Below are 16,933 nucleotides of genomic sequence, written 5' to 3' on the forward strand. Positions count from 1 at the left end.
CGACGAAGACAAAATATATGCTTGCCGGTGCTCTGACCGTGATTGAGCCCGACTCGGAAGCAGAGTTTCAGTTGACGGCGACGATCTCGAGGTGGTAGAGGAGTTCTGCTACATTGGTACGATCGTAACTTCGGACAACAACGTAAGCAGCGAAATCCGAAGGCGCATTGTTCAGGGAAATCGTGCCTACTACGGACTCCACAAATTCCTGTGATCCAGAAGACTCCAACAACACACGAAATGTACGATTTACCGCACCTTGATACGTCCGGTAGTCCTCTAAGGGTACGAGTCTTGGACTATGCTGACGGAAGACGCCAATGCACTCGCCATTTTCGAACGGCGGGTATTAAGGACTATCTTTGGGGGTGTGTGCGAGCAGGGCGTGTGGCGAAAGAGAATGAACCACGAGCTAGCTGAGCTGTTTGGCGGTGCTGATATCCTGACGGTAGTCAAAGCCGGAAGGATACGTTGGCTGGGGCACGTGATGACGATGTCGGACTCATGCCCCACCAAGAAGGTGCTCGTCAGCGACCCGATCGGCACGAGGAGTCAGGGAGCACAGCGAGCTCGTTGGCTGAATCAAGTGGAGTCAAACCTGTCGGAGATCCGATGCAGCCTTGGATGGAGGACTGCAGCCCTAGACCGAGTTTCCTGGAAACGGTTTGGAGACCTAGCCATATCTATGAGACCTGCTCAATCCTGAGCAGGCCAAGAAGAAGAAGAACTGACCCTGTACAAACAGGTTATACTCCCTGCAATCCTATATGGATCCAACATTTGATGGGTCTTGCTACAGCAGAAGTGTGCTTGTTGTAAAGAGGATTCCTTAAAATGATCCTTAAACACCCACCAAGGTACCGCAATGCACAGCTTCGCAAAGAATTCTGGACCCTGCTATAAGGCATCAGATTACGAAAAATCTTGAAAACTTTAAATCTCTCAGTCTAGCATCAGAGTTTAGGTTAATTCGAACTCTATTCATAGATGAATAGGTAGGAGAGGGAATTATGAGAATTATGTACATATTGTAAATATTGTCTAGTTGCTAATAGGAAAATAAAGATTAGATTGGCAACATAGGCTAGATAGGTTAGATAGTTTGAATAGCATTTACATTATAGAATAATGTATGCGATTATTCCTTTAATGAAGGCCCTCAGCTGACATTCCATTACCATACCTGGTCCAGGAAAAAAAATTAAAATTTTGGTAAACTTCTTTTCATTCCAAAAGAGACAGAAGGAAACTACAGCTTAAACTCTTATGAGAAGGAAACCTGAATACCTGTTCGAACTGTAGTAAAACATGTCAAATGTAATTATTTTTAAATAAACCCTATTTTTGTCCTTTAAAATTAACTTGTTCCCCCTATACCGTTATTTCCAGTATTTATATGGGACCAGACCCATCTGACTCCGGAAGGGAGAATGAGCCTTGCGTCAAACGTTAGGCGGGACGCCCTAGGGCTGCCAGCCACAAAAAAGCCTTAGAGCCACTTGGAAGTGGCCTTCCTTTTCGAAAGCCCCTGATAGCGCCCCGCTGGCAGGCATAGCCCTGCACACAATGCCCCACAGACAACAGCTAACGAGCCGTCATCAGGACACTGAGCATGTGCTTATCCACCGGCCGTGGGAGGATAAGCCCCAGGTTTTATTCATGTCACGAATCAAGCAGCTCGATGTAAGGACGATCACGGCGCCGTTACTCAAAAGGTACCCGTGCGTTGTCAATGTGTTTCGGATGGGCCAGAATAAGATCAAAGTTGCTGCAAAGGACCTGGCTCAAGCCAACGTCATTTGCGGCTAATTCAGAATTTACGGAGCACCGGCGTTATCATGGACTTCGAATATCCTTAAGAGGATATTGTAAAATATGGCATGGGCGCTTTTCAGGCCCCAGGTATACCTAATACAAAAGTGCTTGAGGCAAAACAGCTTTTCAATCAAGACACCTCAGCAAAAGAGGAAAAAAAATGTTCCGACCTCCTCAATCCGTGTCACGTTTGAGGATAGGCCCTCATTCTAGAAGGCGTCCGGATACCGATTGACCGGTCATACATGCCAAGGGTGACGACTGGTTCAAAGTGCAGTCAGATTGCACCGACTACCCCCCGATAGCCAACAATAAAAAGGAAAAAATTGAAAAGTTCTAAGGGGATCTTTGAAATTTAGCAGCGATCTTGACTGGACCGCTTTTGATCCTGGGAGATTTTAACTCCCACGGAGCCGATTGTGGCTGTGATAAGGATGACATTTGCGCTCTCATTATCCGGGACATCTACGACAGATTTGGGTTTTCTATGCTCAACTCAAGAAAGGCAACTAGGATGCAGACACCAAAGAGTAGGGCGTGTGCACAGGACCTGTCCCTATGTCCATCGGCGATGGCCCTGGATTTTAGTTGGAAGGTGGCAGGTACCTGGGTGTGGTCATCAATGACCGCCTTAACTTCCGGAAGCACCTGGAGTACACCTACAGCAATGCTACTAAGGCTGCTGATACACTGGTGTTGATTATGCTTAACACTGGTGGCCCCAAGAGTAACAGCAGACGTCTTTTCACCGATGTATATATGTCACCCTTGCGATATAATACTGAAAACTGGGCGCATATTGTGGCGGTCAAGGAGAATCAAACGTCGGAGCGAGTCTATCCATGGGGAAGTGGGGCTGAATGGGAACTCTCTAAAAAAAGGTTGTTGGACACATGCCTTAATTCCAAATATAGCGGCATGGATTGGTAGGAAGCATTGAGAAGTGAACGTCTTAATCACTCAATTCCTTACCGGCCATGGATGTTTTAGGAGCTACCTATGTAAATATCATCACACGAGCTCCTCTAGGTACCCATCTTGCATGACCCAAAAAAAAACATACGAACACGTGCTCTTCCACTGCCGCAGAGTTGCTGACGAACAGCAGGACCTCTTTATTCTTCTTCAAAACGGGTTAACTTTTGAGGGAACCACACTGCCAGGATTTCTTGTTTATGAGGGTCTTTTATCTCCAAGGCTCCCACCTGTAAGAAATGTAGTCAGATCGGACACACGAAAGAATTTTGCTGCATCAGGCTCACGTGCACAAAGTGCCAGGACCAGCACTTTTATCTTGATTGCACCACGGTGCGATCCATATGTGATCAGTGCAAAATGCTCTGGCATGAACTTAAATCATGCCCAGTGTATAAGAAGACCAAAGTAGAGCTTAAAAGGCGAGGTGCCTGTCGTTAGGCCCTTCTGGAATCGCTCTCACTTACAGATCTTTTATACAGACTTACAGATTCCCACCAACGAGGGAATTTTAATAAACCTCCTACACATTGATGGGACAGAGTCTGCAAACTGCATTTGTAAGAAAAGAGGAATGCATATGGCCAATGTAGACCGTATGGATCCCTAGCTTCATTCAAACAGTATTAAATTTTGGATCGAAAATGAAAAAATCTGCTTAAAGAAAATCCTACGAAAGCCTTTCGCCTTCGTCACAGGTTTCCCTACGTCCCTGCTTTCACGGGCTCCCGGTCGATCATACGTTCATTCGCATGGTGCTTAGAACTATGTCGAACCACAATGCGATGAATGTACACCTTCAACGTATAGGAAGCGCCGATTGACGGGTTGAAGCTTTAGCAACGGATACCACGAAATTGACCACGTGACCAGCCAGTGCCAAGTCTCCACGGTACGATGCTTCGAACAGACGCTAATCCCCTGGAACCAGAGAGGACAACAATATCAGAATGATACCTGGCAGCAAAAACATCCACAATCAACTTCGCTCGAGGAAAGGTGCACTTAAACTGAGGGAAAAGGAAATGTCTGCCCTCCGTATAGCATATAAGTTAAAAGTATTGTGAGCATAGATATAAGTTTAGATTAAGAAACACGGCCTGGTCGTCTTTACGAAATAAAAAAAAACACTTACAATTACACTTAAACTTATACTTACACTTACACTTACATGTACACATACACATACACTTACAATTACTCTTAAACACTTATCTATTGAAAGCCTTTAGTTACACAAAATTGACATATTTAAAAACGTTGAACATGTATCCTCATACACCACCGGATTTGCACCGTTAATGTCTAAGAACGCGACTCAGCCAAACTGCCAACAAATCATTTTTAGTGTTGCCAACCGCTAGCAACAGCACAACCAATAGTAAGAGCACTGACCATCACCATAGCCTGACCTTGACAACAATAGCAGACCGCAACGATGGGCTAACCTACTGATGAGTTGTGGATCAGACAAATTCCGAAGCAATTCCAATCGATAATTGAATAAACACTCGATTTCTGACACCACAGTAGGCTAGTTCTCTTCAGTTTTTTACCCAGCGCAAAGATTGGACAACGAATTTCCAGGCCCAAACATTAGTAAACACAACATCTAAAACTAATAAATAATATGACTAAAAATTAAAAAACAAGCTGACAGTTTTACCACGACTTAATGAATACCGGGCCGCACCCCGGTGGTTTATATTGTTTTAGGAATCCCTTTTTTATCTCTTCCATCTTTAGATTTGGTTAGTTCCAAGTAGGTTTTCGACATGCTACGTAAATCTCAAAACAACAGGTAGGTATCATCGCAGTTGTGTCAATACCGCTTGTGATGTCTAAGTAAAAAAACCACAACAATGACTAGGCATCTCATCCTAATTCATAATATTTGTCAAAGTTCTTCCATGTTTTTTTTTCATATATGTGTAAAGAATTTCTTTTTAATCTCTTGGCTTTGGAAACAGAAAGATATGAGAGCCTTCTAACATTCTGTTTAAGATTATGCGAACTATTAACAGAAAGACAAATTTTCTCGTCAAATCCTCTAGATGTACTTGACAATTTAGAGTACATGTATAATTTAAGATGTATTTATAAACATTTCTTAAAAATGGCATCAACCAAAACATCTTCACTACAACCATTTCAGTTCCTTTTTTATTTCGAAAGCCACGTCCTGGCCGTATTGCTTCCATTTCAGTTCCTAAATCACCAAAAATCCATTTTTTAATTATCTGCCATATTCTGGCCAACTGCCATTAAGTCAACACCGCGTGTGCTGAAACTTACCAAGGCATTTTCTCCTTGGATTTAGTCCTCTTTTAGTTTCTTTGGATGAACAATTTAATCTTTGAGCCCTTTCTCGCAAAAAAACAGTTCGCTCAACAACGGTCTCTAGCTATGTGTAGAACAGAGAAAATTATCTAAGCATAGAAACTTCCGCGAACTTGAATTGAAGTTGTTAAATAAATAAATTTCTTGGATGAACCAATTGCGCTAGCAAATTGCTGACCAGCTCGCGAGTCAGTTCAATCAGATTTAATGTATTTTTCTTTCCTTTTGTGTCTTAACGACCAGCTAGATCATGCTGGCCTTATGATTCTAGCTCAACACACAACATAGTTGGATACTCAGTCCTTACTACAGAATAACGGCGGTTAGATCGCTTGTGTTGTAAGAAGATAAAAAGTATTTTATATATACACCATGTTTTACTCAACACAAGCGGTGTTTACAATGCGGCACTGGACCGTCATAATTAATTAATTTTAAATAAATAAATATACACCATATGCAAAATAAATTTTACACTTGGCTATTTCGTTAATAGTTCGTGATTGAGTTATCGTATCAAAACAAACGATACGTCATTCGAAAGCCACAAGGAAACAGTGAAAAATATTTCGAGAGAACTTAATAAATGGAACCCGCCTGAACTATAGAAGCGAATTACGTGTAACTTGATGATCCGCGCCGGATACACAAACCGGGACATCAAGCCGGTGGTGCAGTGTGCATTAAACACGGCGAAGGATATTCGCAAGCCAACAGTAGGCCGTATCTGTGGCAACAAGATTCGGCAACAAATGTCATACGGCCGCTAAATCGCAAAAAGGACTTAAAGACTTTTTTTACGACTTTACCACCCCCAATGTTTGGCATCCTAGCTCTCCGGACCACAACCCGATGGACTATTTCGTATGGAGCATGGGACACCAATCATACATCCACATAAGCAGAATTAGTGCTAAAAATTAAGATCTTTTTTACGGCCCTACCCAGGGCAATGGTAGCCCGGGCTTGCTCCAGGTTCCGGAAGCGGATACAAGCGGTCATCGATGCCGAGGGTGGTTACTTTGAGTAATTTGTGCAGCCAACATGATAAGCTAAACTTCGTAAAAAAACTTTTTTTTCTTATTTGCTTCGTTAAAGCAAAAACAAAATTTTGAATAGCCACAGCAACTGTCAAATTTATTATGCACACCGTGTATTTGAGTATGACGGCTGTCTAACATATTGTCAAAACAAATAGTATTTTATTAGTAGGAGCATTTTAAGCTAAATAAATAATATGACAATACGGCGTAAGCCATCATACTCAAAAATATTAAAAGAAATAAAAAAACAAATACATAAAAACATTGTTTTTATTTTATTAATTATTGAGCATGACGGAACGTCAAGGCCATGTGTGGCTAAAATAATTAACATTAATCTCGGACATACTGGTGTCCGAGAATGGTTATAAAGTATTAAGTGTCGCATTTTATTTAAACTGTGGTCAATGCAGTGTTTACTGCGTACGTTTTGTGTGTGGAATAAGGAAAACATAATATTTACGTATAATAATCATAATAATCACGTTGATCGTTTATCATAAAAAATCACTATAAGGTTTACATTTGAATAGTCTATCCATCTAGTATCTGCAGTACTAAACATACATCATTTCCTTTCCACATGTGTGTATAATGTTCAATATCTCAATTAACAAAATACTTACGACAAAACATTCTTCCAGTATGCCTCCAGCTTCCGTAGCGAGAGGATATGCTTCGCACGGAGTTATTTTTACGGAATTTTTGCATACGGTAGAAAGTGATTATTGTTCCCGAGTGCGATTGCGTAGTCAACGCGATTACCATCTTTCTTCGGTATTCGTGCGGAGATTGTTCCGTTATCCCTATCGATCGAGTGGCGTGTGTTTCTGTGTTGTGAGTGTGTGTACCTGCTGATCGTTGCGATAAGCAAGCGTATCGACGCAGCGTTATCGCATCGATCAACCCTTGTAGCAGGCTTAGTGTTTGTCTGTGTGAATGAGCGTGTCTATTTGTGCATCGTGTGCCAAAGTAAGTGTTATCCTTCCCTATCCGCACCGTTGTCCACGGCCCTACCATGGCGGTAGAGTAAGATGCTTTCGACTCGGATCGGAAGAATGATTATTTTAGGGAGGCAAAACGAAAGCCTGGGCGTCCTAAGACCGTTGCAAAAAATTATACCGGTGCGAAAAAAGTTGCACTAGACGAAAGGCCTTCGAAATCGAAGGCCACGTGTAGTAGTGTCACTTTGTCAAAGAGTGCTCCGCTGACAAATAATGCCCTGCAGACAACAGCTAACGAGCTTTTGTTGGAACACCGAACACGTGCTTATCAACCGTTGTTCAAAAAGTACCCAGGCGTTGCGATGTGTTTCGGATGCGCCCAAACAAGATCAAGGTCACCGCAAAGGGCCGGGATCAAGCCAACGTAATTTGCGGCGGATCCAGAATTTACGGAGCACCGGCGCTATCGAGGACTTCGAATATCCTGAAGAGGATATTGTTAAATATCCTCTTCAGGTACTCTTCAGGTGCGCCAAAGGTTAAAGTGCTCGTGGCGAAAAGGCTTTGGTGCTTTTACTGATTGGTGCTCGAAAGCATCACACTTTCACCAGAATACCTATCCGCGGACAAGACATGATTGAAAATGTCGCAATCAAAGCAAACGCTTCACGTGACGGATGCATAAATTGATATCCTCCTGAAAGCCAACAAAGCAAAGGAAAAAAAAAATGAAAAGTTCTAAGAGGATCTTGGAAATTTAGCAGCGATCTTGACTGGACCGCTTTTGATCCTGGGAGATTTTAACTCCCACGGAGCCGATTGTGCCTGTGATAAGGATGACATTTGCGCTCTCATTATCCGGGACATCTACGACAGATTTGGGTTTTCTATGCTCAACTCAAGAAAGGCAACTAGGATGCAGACACCAAAGAGTAGGGCGTGTGCACAGGACCTGTCCCTATGTCCATCGGCGATGGCCCTGGATTTCAGTTGGAAGGAGATCCAGGACCCTGCCGGCAGTGACCACTCTCCGATAGAAATTTCCTACATCAAGCGAGGATGTAGTTAGAATCGCCGTTAAATGTGACTTAACGAGAAACATCGACAGGACGAGTTACGGTGAATTAGTGGCCGCTTCGCTTTCTCTTGACTTGGAAGATTTGTCTTCAGTGCAGGAGTACGAAAAAATTGTTTCAGCTATAATCTTATAATAAAGCGATCTTGAGGCCCAAACAAATCTTGTTCGATCTTGTTCCCAACAACCAAAAACATTCAAAAAACCTTCCACTCCTTGATGGGACAAGAATTGCCAAGCGGCTTTTAACAAGAAGCAAGAGGTATTCCGGGACGTCGGCTCGCGTTCTTCATATGAAAAATATAAAGGATTGGAGTGGTGGTAGAAAACCCTGTAGAAGACGAATAAAAGGGTTATTGGAGTTGATATGTCAATAACCTAGACTCTTCCACTTCACTAAATTCGCTTTGGAGAATGGCTAGAAGGATGCGAAACAGCAACAACATCAATGAGAACAAAAGCTTTTCTGGCGAGTGGCTGAATGATTTTGCCCATAAGTTTTGCCCCGATTTCGTTCCTGCGCAAAACTTCACACAAAATGCGTCTGACAGTGACCCTAACATGGACTCACCGTTCACTATGGTTGAGTTATCGCTTGCTCTCCTATAAAGCAAACATTCTTCCTCAGGATTGGATCAGATTAGCAGCAAATTTCTACAAAATCTTCCCGACATGGGTAAGAAACGTGTGTTACGAATCTTCAACAATATTCCAACATAGCGTCTCGCTGTTGAACTTTAACAGCGAAGACTAGAGTTTAGACTTAAACAACGAATTTTGAATTCTGGAAAACCGACATCACGACACGATTGATAGCGGCCGATATCATACCTTTCGTCTCTGAGGAAGCTCCTTGAAAGAATGATTCTATTACTGTTGGAATGGTTGGAAGCTAACAACTTCCTTTCAGATACCCAGTTTGAGTTTCGTAACGGCAGGGGTGCTAGGTACCTCTTGAACAAGGTACAAGCTGCGTTGAATTTTGCGTTGAATACTCATCTAAAACGTATAACTCTAGCTCAGACAAAAGTGTGTGGCTGCGATGACGGATTCCACGATGTGGATCACCTTCTGTGGTCCTGCGTGGAATTTGAAACCGCAAGACCCTCCTTGTTGAGCGCAGTCGAGCATATTGGCAGACGACCGGGTACATAATTTAGACAAGTGTTGGCTACTGGAGACCTCACGTACATGAGGTTCATCTACCAATTCGTCAGACACAACGATCTTGTCCTATGATTCGTTTGCAGGTCATAGAGCAGGTGGTTCCGTGTTTGGAACAGTTTGCGATTTTAAATTGAACAGTAAGACGTATTGTTCGGATTGTTCATTCTGTCGAAATCGACCATGGATTTTAAACATGAAGACACTTGTCCTGTGATTTGAGAAAGGCTGTATCCTTCGAATCCTTATTCGTTTTCCACCATTCATTTTTTGTTATATGTTGTGTTGTCTATATCTCAAGTTGGGCCCGGCCCGGTGGTATATGCGACAGCGGCGCTGATCTTCACGCGACAGGACCGGGGTTCAAATTCCATTCCAGACCCTTGGACTGACTATCCAACTTCCTGGTATCGGCAAGTTTAGTAAGGCATTCGATGACCGGCATGACCTAGAAGGTCATTAAGCTAAGAAGAAGATATATTAAGCGTGTTTTGTAGCGCCATGGGTGATCCGATGATGGGGCAACAACACTCGATGCCAATTTCAACACTGCTGTAAAATGGAGGCAGACGATTTCCACAATATAGTTTTCTCCAAATCAGTCAGTCTCAGTCTCGAGAGCAGCGAAGGACTGATGTGTGTGCTGTCCTAACAATATTTCGTTTTTTTTTTACAGTCTCGAAACGATAAAAAGTCGATTATAGCCAAAACATCACTTTGTTTGTCTATAACCAGAATCAATCAACCATCATCCACAATAGCCACAACAATAGCACCGGATCAACCATAACTTCACACACCTGAAAAACCAACGTGCTCACACTTTAAGCTCGCTTCTGTTCATATCCAGGATCGAAGTTCTCCTACGCAGTTTTCCATTCTCCATTCTGGTTGACTCTGGCGTATGGTACGGCGCTTGACATTTAGATTGAATAATTTCTTTTTGTATGTCGTTGGAGGCGCCTCGGTGGTATAGGCGACAGCAGCGCCGGTCTTCAAACGGCAGGACCGACGTTCAAATCCCATCCGGACCGTCCCCGCGTAGTGAGAACTGACTATCCAATTGTGTGAGTTCGGCAAGTCTAGTAAGCCATTCGATGGCCGACCATGACCTAGATGGTCCTTAAGCCAAGAAGAAGGAAGGAATTTCTTAATTTTTCGTAAAGTACAGCTTCAACTTTTGACAATACGACAACGTGCCGTCATAATTGATTATAATTTATTTTTATTTATTTACAATTGATTATGATGGTCCAGTGCCATATTGTCAACACCGCTTGTGTTGAATAAATTTTACAATATTATTAGTAAGGCATTTCCTCCTTATTATTTGCCTTATCCCGGGCATACTCGGTTATAATTGATTATAAATTAAAAAATAAAGTGTCACCTTTGGATTTTGCTTAGCTATCCTAATGATTCTCATGCTCCCGTGATAGCTTGTCACAGAATTCTGTCCTTGTCTAGATAACATGCGGAGCATTCTATGTGTTTCATTTTTTTTTTTTTTTTTGCCATATGAGTTGTAATGTACGAATCGAAATCGAGTATTTTTTTAGAAATTTTCCGGACATTTATTCCCTTTTTGCGATCGCCAATCACCTGATTTCGCATAACGAAAAAGTCATACGCCTCCCAACAATAGACTGTCACAAATAAGATAGATTGTTGGAGGGCGTCTCGTTGGAACGGTAAAAATATTAAATTCGAATTGCATGATTCATTTTTTCCATTCTTTAAGTAATCGCGGTTGCATTCTTTTTTTCATGAACGAATGTTATGAATTGTTTATCATTTTCGCTATATTTTCATTGCTAAAAGCATTAGTAATGCTTTAACTTTTTGTAATAAAACATTGCATGTGTTAAAAAAAAAAACAATTAAATTGGGACCCAAAAACCATTTTTGATGCGCGTGTATGATTTATTTTGACCAGTACGGTACATACACAGATAACCTTTATTACGGCAGTATTTGACCATACTATTAAAAGCGTATCCTAAAAACTTACCTTCGGTTTTGATACCACGTTTTCACCTGCGTGTCGCTCAGCCCGAGCTTATTTGCTAATTCCATACGGTCTTGTACGCTCAGATACTTTTGTCTTTCAAAACTTTTTTCAAGAGTTTGAAGCTGATGATCAGTAAAGGCGGTGCGTGCTTTTCGTTGCTTTTTACTCAAACCAGAGGAAGTATTGAGCCCCAGACCGTTTTTAATACTATTGCCATCCTCGTCTTTTCCACCTTAAAATAATTAAGAGCAAAAAGAAGAAAAAATTATTCCTATAACAACTATACTACTGGTAGTGAGGGTATAATGATAATCAGAAACAAGAGGTTTCTTTTAATGATACTGAAGATAACTGTTATAATTAAAAATCACAAAAAGTTCAATCAAAAATCGTATAGCATTTTTTATTTATATCATATTATTACGGTTACCATCGCATTGCATAACAAAATTGTACTGAAATGTGCCAATCAAATTCCATTGATAATTGTTAGATTATCTTTACAGCCTACATCACAAGTTTTAACAAATCGCTTTAAAAAAAGGTAATTTACAAAATTAAAAACCCGTAATATGCTCAGGACATAGATCAACATATCATCGCACACTCCGCCATTCCCCACATCACCCTTTGCTGTGCAACGGAACATTACAAGCGTAACCAAACATAATCTAGCAATTTTGTTTACAGTGAACGGGCGCATAGGAAAAATCTTTAAAAAAATATGTTTATAATTCTATAATATTTCTCTTCTTCTTGGCTTAACGACCTTCTAGGTCACGCCGACCATCGAAATGGCTTACTAGACTTGCCCGATACCACGTAGTTGTAAAGTCAGCCCTCACTACGGGAGGACGATCTGGATGGGATTTGAATTTTTCTTTAAAAATGTTTATCCTCGTTTCGTCTATCGTTTATCCATATTGCAAAAAGATCCATTTCTCACTACATTTTTTTTAGCGTCTGCACATGTTTCGGGAACTGTACAATGGATATATTTATATAATTTCAATAGCAATGTTTTGTAGTTTTCTTTCGATCATTACTTCTACGCTACGCATCTTACACTACGTTACAACTTGTTTTGTTTTTCTTTACACCCAGTCGTTTATTTAGAAAACTCCTTTTTACAGCACTTAGGTACTTTAGCCTTCTTCATCTTAAACGGTGTTCTTACTTGAACGCGACCCATTATTGCGATCACCGGATGCCCTTTTTATACTAATCACGTCCTACAAATTAATTATCGTTAAATGGTAATGATATTTAATTCGCTATCCTGCTGTATCGCATTCGAATTGCGTACGTGGCTATTGACTGTCCTATTTGAGCTACTGTGCAATTGCATGAATTCTTTATCATTTCTTACCTAATTCTAAGGCTACTTATTTTAAACTATGCAGTAAATGTGCAGAAGACTTATCAGACTGTAATACTTTGCCTGTAAATTTACGTAGCAATACGCATTTTATAAATATAGTCTCCTACGTCCTTCTGGACTAATGCGCGATTTCATGAACCATTGGAGAATTGTGATAGCATCAATATAGCTACTATTTCGATATTATGTGATTTATGTGAACATTACTTATACCTATCGAAGTACAATATTTAATTATGATATTAAGTCTAATTTATGAAATCTTCAATAAAAATCAGAATGCTTTACATAGTGTTTGTTTGAATTAAGTATTCTATGAAGAAACTGTATTCATTCTGAATTTCCCCTGACTATACGTTACCTTTTCTAGTTCATGGTTTTGTCTAAGCTAAAATTATTTCTTGCTTACAATATTCTGTTAGGTTATATGTTCATGCAAAATGTATTCATGGTGATATTGCTATCATGCAAGCTCAGGGGTGTCGAATCGTATATTATAATTTTATGCAGGATTCGTTTAGCCGCACTGAAGAAATATATTTTTTCTTTATAAACAATTTTTGATAGCTTCTGCGTTTGCCGGATGGTAATAATTGGCATTTTATCATAGTTTTACTATCATAGTGGATATTTATCTGTATTTTGCAAGAAATCCTGCTATCTTTCCGAAAATTCATGCCATATCTGCTTTGAAGTAGAAGCCGGCTCTTTGTCAGTCAGTGTGACTTTTGATATGCTATTGTGCCCGAAAAAATAAAGTGACTTGCGTTTTTTTTCTTAAATGGTTTCTTTTACTAAGCCAAATGAAGGTCATCACCTTCGAAGTAATCCCCTCCCAATGCAATGCACCTCTTGCATCTTTTCTCCCACACCTCGTAGCACGTGGAAAACGCGGATGCTGGGATGTCCTTAAGTTCCGCCGTCGCTGCGGCTTCTATCTCCTCGATAATGTCAAAACGGTGTCCCCGAAGCGACCGTTTTAGCATGCTGAACAGCCAGAAGTCGGCTGGTACCAAATCTGGCGTATACGGCCGGTTGCAAAAAACTCCCTCAAATTGATGGCCGTATGGAAGGGCGCATTATTGTGGTGAAAAAACCAGCTGTTGTTTTTCCACAAATCCGGCCACTTTCACCGGATGGAGGTTCCGAAAGGTCTCGTATCGTCAACCGACGATTATTGACCACCAAATTCTTGATTTGGACGACAGGGCCGTCGTCGGACGAGATGGATGGTCTCCCCGGACGGTCCTCGTCTTCGACCTTCTCACCGGCCATCCTTGAAATCACTGTACCATTTGTACACATTTTACATAGACATAGACTCTTCCCCGAAGGCTTTTTTGTAACATCCGCAATGTTTCCGCAGCGTCTATTCCGTCGCGCGAACAAAATTTGATACATGCACGCTACTCGACAAACATGGACATGGTCAATATGGACAAAAACACTTGGTGCAGCTCCGAAAACAAATTGTCACTCCTAGCCTGGTTGATGTTGTGATTTTAAACGTGGCAGAACTGTCAAAATCATACATACAAAACATACAAACGAAAAATACAGATCAGAGAAGGCAGTGCTTAATGATATTTTTTAAAAATCCAAAAGTGTACAGGGTATACGCACGCATTAAAGGTAATTCAAAATTGACAGCCCAAAAATAAGGACGAATTTAGTTCAATTCAGCAATGTAAAGTACCTCAAACCATGCAAAACGAAATGCGGGGAGCAAATCGGTTATAAAACTATACAAAATATTGTTAGTTCAATGTCCAAGTGATTCTTCGAAGTCATATTTTAATTATATATCACTTTTACCTGTGTCTTTAACTTTTCCAATTACTCTCAAAACAAACAAAAATAATGGCCTTATTGTAAATGCACATCTGCAAGTTCTAGCTTTTTATAGTCATATTTTCTAAAACAAATCTTTTGTTTACATCGAGCACATCGTTGACTTCGTCGACTAGTTGACCTTGCCAAAGAAGCTCATAATAAAAAAAACGATTTTTCTGATATCTGTTCCAATCTAAGTTTTAGTTTAGTTGCTCGACGAAAAAACTAACGCTTTTGGCGCAGGCTAGTTTTAATTGTCAGATTATATGGAGAGCAATCAGCATTTGAGCCTCAAAACGTCAAATACACATATAAAAAACAGGCTTAAGTCATCGTAGACCCCCAAATTAGAAAACCGAGCACTGAATTGATTACCATTGTACTTTAAATATTTATTTAACCGGTTGATTTTCCAATTAAAATGTTTTTTTACGATGCTTTATTTACAGTTCTTTTATTTAGTGCAAAAGATAGAGAATCGTTAGTACAAAAGGATGTAAAATCAATCTGTCGTTAAAAAACGTGAACTTTGACATTGATTTTTGAAGCAGTTACATTTATCTGAAGGCCTGGACCACGGGAAATTTCAAACTGTTCGATGAAATCGATGCGAAACTGTAAAAAAAATAGTATAATTTTGATTTCATTTTTTTATCCATTGCCTCGTGTAAGTAGGTTGTGAATGCCCCAGGTTCTCAAAAAGCGATTTCAAAACGAGACAATCTCACTAACAGTGATGAGAACCTGAAATTTTGTGTTTGAAAGCTCTCGTTGACCGCAGCCTTTAGATAGGAGGTACGGAGCGTCAAAAACATGTGTGAAAAAAGACGATGCGACGATCGTTATAATTTACGTATTAATCCTCGTATTGAATTAACAGTCAGGGACCTCAGCGGAAATACGCAGACTATAGTATCGATACTACATCGACTTTTGATAACAATTGTTATTCCATTCGGTTTCATGTAATTAATTATTTATCACCGAATGTTAATGGATTTATTGAAACTAGTTTTTTAAAATAATTTAAAGCCATGTCCACCTAATAGTTTTTATATACCTTCGCGGACCGGATTAGTGCATACGTAGATTCAGAAGCTGCTTAAATGTGTAGTAATGAGCGGATAATAATCATAAAATGTTTTTATTTATGTATTTTTAATTAATTATGACCGTACAATGCCATATTATCATGAGAAAACGTTGTGCTTGCCAATAGTTTACCAAAACCCGCTATTGGAATGATTCTTGTTAGAACAATGAGTTCAGCAAATGAACGTTACTTGTTTTTTTTTATTCATAAAGGACGGCCAGGTCTTATTGCTAATGAACCTTACTTTATTAAGAAACATAAACCAACAATGGAATCCGCTGAGAATTATTTTATAATAGAATTGAAGCAATAGCAATACGGCCTGGCCGTCCTTTATGAATAAAAAAAAGGAATTGGAGCAATGTCAAAATAATATTGCACGTGTCAAACAACTTATTCGAGGATTAAATTTGTCACACCTGGCGAAGGACGAAAAATACAAAATATGTTTGTTGTTCAACGATATTTTTAGCTTTAAGCGTGGTCCACAAATTACGTAACGCTAATACCGGATTTTTTTACCCCCTCCTCCCTGTCCCACCAAAACAAAGAGATATGATACAAAAAGCGATGAGACATTGGACAAAGGGGGCTAAATAGTAATAAAGACCAACAAGTTGTAAGGGATTTATATCATGCAAACTTGTGTGAAAAATCACGGTAGATTGTGACCATTATGCGTAGGACATAAACATATTATTTAAATAAATCATTGAGCGAAAGCGGTGCGGCTCTTCAAACGGCAGGACCGGGGCTCAAATCCCATCCGGATCGTCCCCCCGTAATGAGGACTGACTAACCAACTACGTGGTATCGGCAAGTCCAGTAAGCCATTTCGTTGGCTGGCATTACGGAGAAGGTCGTAACACCAAAAAGAAGAAGATGTTAAAGATAGGTTTAAAAGTAACAAGCACGCTACAGAATCAAAATATAATAAAACTTGTAAGGAACCTAAGGAACTTAAAGTAGGAAGCCAATGCTTGTAAAAAAATGAAACGGTTAGCAAGTTGAACCAACATTTTTAGGACCTTACAGCGTTTTACAGGTTATTTCTACTTGTGAACCGCATTTTCACATTTCGACAAAGAACTTTTTCACCATCAAATTTAATGTGCGTCAAATCGCATATAAATTCTGACAGGGCCATGTGAAAAAATCGAAAAGATGGAGCTGTGTCACCAGTCTTATTAGACACATCCTGAACCGTTTGACATTTGATGTATAATTGTGACTAATTACACCAATTGCAAAAAATAAAA

The 16,933-nt window shown here is 40.2% G+C and overlaps 2 protein-coding genes across 2 annotated transcripts in view; both read right to left on the bottom strand.

Annotated features, from left to right (window-relative positions):
* The window catches only part of LOC126559692 (surfeit locus protein 4 homolog), a 464,744-nt gene that overhangs the window by 23,630 nt on the left and 424,181 nt on the right, over positions 1–16,933 (bottom strand). The window lies entirely within an intron of this gene.
* LOC126557573 (homeobox protein B-H1) overlaps positions 1–16,933 on the bottom strand; it is a 54,702-nt gene that overhangs the window by 18,450 nt on the left and 19,319 nt on the right. The window contains exon 2 of the mRNA XM_050213389.1: positions 11,368–11,599. Within this exon, the coding sequence (XP_050069346.1) occupies positions 11,368–11,599 (232 nt within the window). The remainder of the gene's footprint in view (positions 1–11,367; positions 11,600–16,933) is intronic.

The sequence above is a fragment of the Anopheles maculipalpis genome, chromosome X (genome assembly GCF_943734695.1).
Source record: "Anopheles maculipalpis chromosome X, idAnoMacuDA_375_x, whole genome shotgun sequence".
NCBI lineage: Eukaryota > Metazoa > Arthropoda > Insecta > Diptera > Culicidae > Anopheles > Anopheles maculipalpis.